This window comes from Microtus ochrogaster, chromosome 2 (assembly GCF_000317375.1).
Source record: "Microtus ochrogaster isolate Prairie Vole_2 chromosome 2, MicOch1.0, whole genome shotgun sequence".
In the NCBI taxonomy this organism is placed as follows: Eukaryota; Metazoa; Chordata; class Mammalia; order Rodentia; family Cricetidae; genus Microtus; species Microtus ochrogaster.
The window spans coordinates 22397169-22403143 of NC_022010.1; the positions used below are offsets into that span (position 1 = coordinate 22397169).

General features: G+C 44.7%; 1 protein-coding gene across 1 annotated transcript in view; it reads right to left on the reverse strand.

The window, feature by feature from the left end:
• Bcl7b (BCL tumor suppressor 7B) overlaps positions 1-5975 on the reverse strand; it is an 18360-nt gene that overhangs the window by 9457 nt on the left and 2928 nt on the right. The window contains exon 2 of the mRNA XM_005344631.2: positions 4489-4564. Within this exon, the coding sequence (XP_005344688.1) occupies positions 4489-4564 (76 nt within the window). The remainder of the gene's footprint in view (positions 1-4488; positions 4565-5975) is intronic.

Below are 5975 nucleotides of genomic sequence, written 5' to 3' on the forward strand. Positions count from 1 at the left end.
CTGCCTCCCGAGTGCTGGGATTAAAGGCGTGCGCCACCACCGCCCGGCAATAATTTTTTTCTAAGACAGGGTTTCTCTGTTAACAGTCCTGCCTATCCTGGAACTTGCTTTGTAGACTTAGCTGGCCTCAAACTCACTAAGATCTGCCTTCCTCTGCCTACTGAGTGCTGGGATTAAAGGCATGTGCTGCCCCTACCACCTGGCTATAAATCATTTTTAAAGAGAAGAAAAAAAAAGGAAGAAAAAGACTATATAGGGAAATTGCGAAGCACTCAGAAGGTGAAGGCAGGAGAAACTCAAGGCTATCCTCTGTGGGTTGGGCCAGTCTGAAACCCTGCCTCGAGAGAGAAGACAAGAAAACGACGCTGTGAGCAAACCAAAAACTGGGCAGAAGACCTACACAGGCCCTTCCCTAAAGACATCCAGATGGCGAGGAAGCACTGACAGGGCTTCTGCTCCAGAGAGAAGTCACCAGGGAATTTATGCTAAGTCTGGCAACGCTGCACCCAGTCTAGGGAGCATAGCCATATTCCCACTGCAACGTGGTCCTGCTGGAAACAGAAACTGGCACTCTGGAAAACAGTTCCGTAATAGTTCCTATAGGCCAAAAACTACAGTGGCGATCCATTGTCTGAAATGCTACTAATCTCTACATTAAACATAAATGCTCTAGCGGCACTCAAACCAGAAGCGATCTAGACATCTACATACAGGACCATGATGGACAGAGAGAGAAACAAGGAACGGGAAGATGGTTCCATAGATAGCATTGCCGTGTAAGCAGGAGGGAAAACTGGGCAGATGAGACAGCCTTCCTGCCACCCTAGTGCTAGGAGACAAGCTTAATTCAGAGAGCCTACCTCAGTAAATCAGGTGGAGAGTGACAGAGACTCCTGTCATCAACCTTTGACTTCCCATATACAAACACATACATGTACACTACACACATGAGGAAGAAGGGAGCAATTCCAGTACGCTGGAGGTACAGAAGGAATATCAAAAGGTCAACCTACAATTCAGAGGGAAATTCTTTATCAATAAAACAAAAACTGTCAGACATAATGACACACACCTTTATCAAAGAACTCAGGAGGCAGAGGCAGCAAATCTCTGTGAGTTCGGGGCCAGCCTGATCAATACAGCAAGTTCTAGAATATCCAGGGCTACATAGAGACCTTGTCTTACCCTTCACCCCCACAATAAAAAGTTGTAAACAAAGAATAGAAAGAGAGAAAAAAAAAAAGTAAGCTCTATACTGCAAAAAAAAGAAAACCAGGACCAAAGGCAACATGAACTGATATAATGTATATACAGTGCAAGGCAAACCACGAAACAAACAACATGAACTGATATAATGTATATACAGTGTAAGGCAAACCACGAAACAAACAAAAACAACAACAAAGAAAAATCATACACAAAAATAGACACTTTATGATTTCTTTTTTCATTTTTATTTTGTGTGTCTGGGCGCAATGCCCGCATATGTGCTGTGTACCACATGTGTATCTGGTGTCAGCAGAGGCCAAAACAGGGTATCAGAGCTCTTGGAACTGGAGTTACAGAGGGTGGGAGCCACCATGTGGGTGCTGGGAACTAAACTCAGGTCCTCCGGAACAGCATCCAGGGCTCAAAACTGCTGAGCCATCTCTCCAGCCCTATGATTCGTTTGTATAAAGTTCAAAATCCCTAGAAATGATCAGAGTGATAGTAAGAAATACGCACCAGAGTGATCACGCCTAGAGAAGAGGGCAGAGTGGCCCAGGGTCTTCAGAGTCAGTGAGGCTCTGTTCTTGGACCCCAGTGTTTCCATTCATTCACTTAAGACAGGGACTCACACTGCAGCACAGGCTGGTGTGGCATTCCCACTCCCACTAGAATTCCTAATCCCGCTGCGTGCAGGGATTACAGGGGAGGATCACTCACCCAGCTATATCTAGATGTAGATTATAAGGGCATTGGCCTATACTTAATTAGACTGCAGTTCTGTTTCAAATGTTTCTATACACACACACACACACACACACACACACACACACACACACACACACACTTTTCAGTGCCAGACAAGGAACCTAGAGCCTCAAGCATTAGGAGAGACTGATCACAGAGCTACACTCAAGCTTTCTATATGTATTTTTAAAAGGTTTGTTTATGTGCATGAGTGCTTTGCCTGCATGCATGTCTGTGCACCATGTGCATTTCTGACATTGGATCCCTGCAAGTGGAGTTAGAGGCTGTCTGTGAGTCACCAAGTGGGTGCTGGAAACTGAACCCAGGTTCTCTACAAGAGCAACAAGTGCTCTTAACCACCGAGCCATTTCTCTGGCCCCTCATCTCATATTTTTAATACATATAAGATGGACAATATATGCAATAGGATGTATGCAGAAGTTAGAGGACATTTCTGTGGAGTAGGCTCCCTCCCTCTACCTCTACATGGGTTCCAAATACTGAAATAAGGTCTTCAGCCATATGCAGCAAGAGTCAATACTCTGTTTGTCTTTAAAGATTTATTTACTTTTTGTTTGTTTGTTTTTGAGACAGGGTTTCTCTGTATAGCCCTGGCTATTCTGGATCTCACTCTGTAGATCAGGCTGGCCTTGAACTTAGAGAGGCCTTGGCTTCTGCTTCCTGAGTGCTGGACTTAAAGGCATGCACCACCATCACCCAGTCTAGATTTATTTTACTCTTTGTGTGTGTGTCTATATGTAAGAGCATCTATGGGGACAGAAGATGGAATCAGATCTTTAGGAACGAGAGTTACAAGCATATATAAATTGCCTAAGATGAGTTCTTGTATCTGAACTCTAGTCTAGTCCTCTGGTAGAGCAGTAAGTACCCGTAACCTCTGAGCTATCTCAACCACTATATATGGTTTTCTGAGAGAAGGTTTTATGCAGCCTAGGCTGACCTTGAACTAACTACTGTAACTGAATCTGGCTTTGAATTCCTTATTCTCCTGCCTCCACCCCCAAAGTGTGAGAATCAGATGTACACTAAGATGTCTAGCTTGAACTTTATATTTGAATCTTAGTCTAAAGATTAGGAAAGTCTATAGACAATGAGTATTTTATCACCCTGAGAACTGTGTGACTGTGGTCACTGGAAATGAAGCAGTGTGAGACTCAAAAGCGAGAGCTCTTTCTGTAGTGATGCACACATGTGGGGTCCTCAGAAAGAGCTGAGAGAAAAACCAGGAAGGGAAAGGGGCTCATAGTCCTATGCTATATGTATTTCCCCAAAGCTGGAATTGGAATCCAAGGCCTTGGACACTGCAAAAGTTCTACCTCTGAATCATCCCATCCCTAGACAAAGGTTTTGCCGAGAGTCTACATATTTTTCATGAACACGTGAACACGCACATGAACCTAGGGGCAATGACTCAGACAGGCATATGGCACAATTAGATGTGTAAGTGTACTGTTTACACACTACACAGAGGGCCAACCAGATCACAGCAGGAGGCAACCAACTCTTGTTTTTAGGACAGGGTCTTGCACATGTGGCCATGGCTGGCACTGACCTTCAAACACTCCTCCTGTCTCTACCCCTCAAGTGCTCAGAGTAAAAGTGTATGCCAGCACATCTGGCTGCAAATTTTCTTCAATGGTCCGATAGTAAATACTGTTTAAGTTCTGTGAGCTAGTGAATCTTAAAGCAACTAACTGCTACTGCAACTCAAAACCAGTCACTGACAACGAGGGAACCATAGTGTGTCCACAAAACCAGACTGACGCTTGGCTGTCAGCTGGAATCCCCGCACTCCGGAGGATGATGAACTCAAAATCAGCCTGGGCTACACAGAGACACCCGGTATAAAAAGCAAAATGTGGGACCACAGTGATGGCTCAGTGGCTAAGCACATCTGGTACTTTTCCAGAGGTCTCAAGTTTGATGAGTCCCAGCACCCATATGGTAGCTCACAACTGTCTGTAACCCCAGCTCCAGAGGGTCTGGCACCCTCTTCTGGCCTCTGCAGGCACTGCACATGTATGGTATGCAGGCAAAACATGCGTACACATAAAATGAAAATAAATAATGAATATTTTTCAAATGTGGAGGAGTTGGAAAGATGGCTCAGCAGTGAAAGAGTGCTCACTGCTCTTGCAGGATATAGGTTTTTATTTGCAGGACTTAGTGATTCACAGTCACCCATGACTCCAGTTCTACGGCATCCGATGCCTTCTTCTGACCTTCCTGGGAATCAGGAAGGATATGGTGCACTTGTGTACATGTAGGCAGAACACCCAAATGGAAAACAACAACAAAACACTATGCTAAAAAATATAGGAATGGGGCTCAAGCTACAGTCTGGCCAAAGAAAGAACAAAGGAGAGAAAGAACAAAGGAAGGTCTTATGCAGACCATGACAGCGACTGAGGCATTGTCAACTCAGTGCCATTGAAATAAATTCCTTTATGATTAAAAGAGGCAATCAATGAAAGTAAGCAAACGGTATCTTGTCTGGTTGTTTCCCCCACTCACCTCCTTGCTATCTGTCACAGGCACCCATTTGAATATCCTCAGGGATGTATCACCTACAGTCACCCATTTCTTCTCCCTGGAAGAGGAGCATTACATAGAATAAAGCACATTTTTTTGCTATTGTTATTAACTATGATTACTGATTTTCTTTTTTTTTCTTCCTCTTCCTCCTCCTCCTTCTTTTTTTTTCCAAGATAGGGTTTCTCTGTAGCTTTGGAGCCTGTCCTGGAACTAGCTCTTGTAGACCAGGCTGGTCTCGAACTCAGAGATCCTCCTGCCTCTGCCTCCTGAGTGCTAGGATTAAAGGTATGCGCCAACACCACCCAGCACCAATTTCTGATTTTCAACAGATTGCTCCTTTGATCTGAAATGTCTTCTATATTTCTCTATCAAAATCACACCTGAAAATAGGTTTGTACAACAGGATGTAAATGTAGTGGGGGTGAAAGCCAGGCATGGTGGTTCAGGCTGTTAATCTTAGCACTTGGAAGGCTGAGGCAGGAAGACTGACACAAACTGGGGGGAAGGGGAGGCTTTGAAAGGAAGTGAGTGTGGCTCAGTCTTAAAGGGCTCCCTTAGCATGCACAGATCCTGATTTTGATCTCCAGCAAGCAAAAGTCAAAGAGGACTGTGGAGATAACTTCTAAGCCTCTCCAGACTGGTTTTGTGCATCTTCCAGTTAAGAGTCCCTCCAAAGATAGACAATCCAGGAAAGGAAAAAGCAGCACTTGCATGCTGAGTAGTCAAGGCTATTCACAGCCAAAAACTACACTGAAGAAATTTGCAGATTTCAATCTTGAAGTTCAAAGCTTTGTAGCCACCTGTGTTTCTCTGGACTGGGAATACAACACAGTGGGAGGCACCAGTCTAGCAAGGCCAAGGCTCCATCCCCAGCATACGAAAAAAATCAATCCTCTCCCCAACAGTCTTCTCCGTCCTAGTAAGGTAGAAATGGCAGAATTCCCACTATTCTAGCAAAGCAAGGTCACTTAAGTCAAACTATTAAGGCCTCACACGTATCTAGAGTCAACTGAACCAGGTGAACCAATCAACTTTCAGCATTACTCTTATTGGGCAGCAGGGACGGGGGCAGGGAGTGGGGGGGATAGAAGAAGGAAGGAGGGAATCTAGGCTTTGGTCAAGTGCTCTACCATCAAGCAATATCCCTAGTCATTCAAAATGCTTCTTTTGTTTTGGTGTGTGTGTGTGTTGGGACTCTTAAAATTGCCTAGACTGGCCTTAAATTTGTGACCCTCCTATAGTTGGAATAACATGTCTATCATAGACATCAGGCCCATTCCAAGATTTTTTGTTTGTTTTTGCAGTGCTGGGGACCAATGGTAGTCAAGGGCTCTACCACCTAGCTCTACCCCTAGTCCTTAAACTCTTTAAAGTATGGAGCTCTTAGCCGGGCGGTGGTGGCGCACGCTTTTAATCCCAGCACTCGGGAGGCAGAGGCAGGCGGATCTCTGTGAGTTCGAGACCAG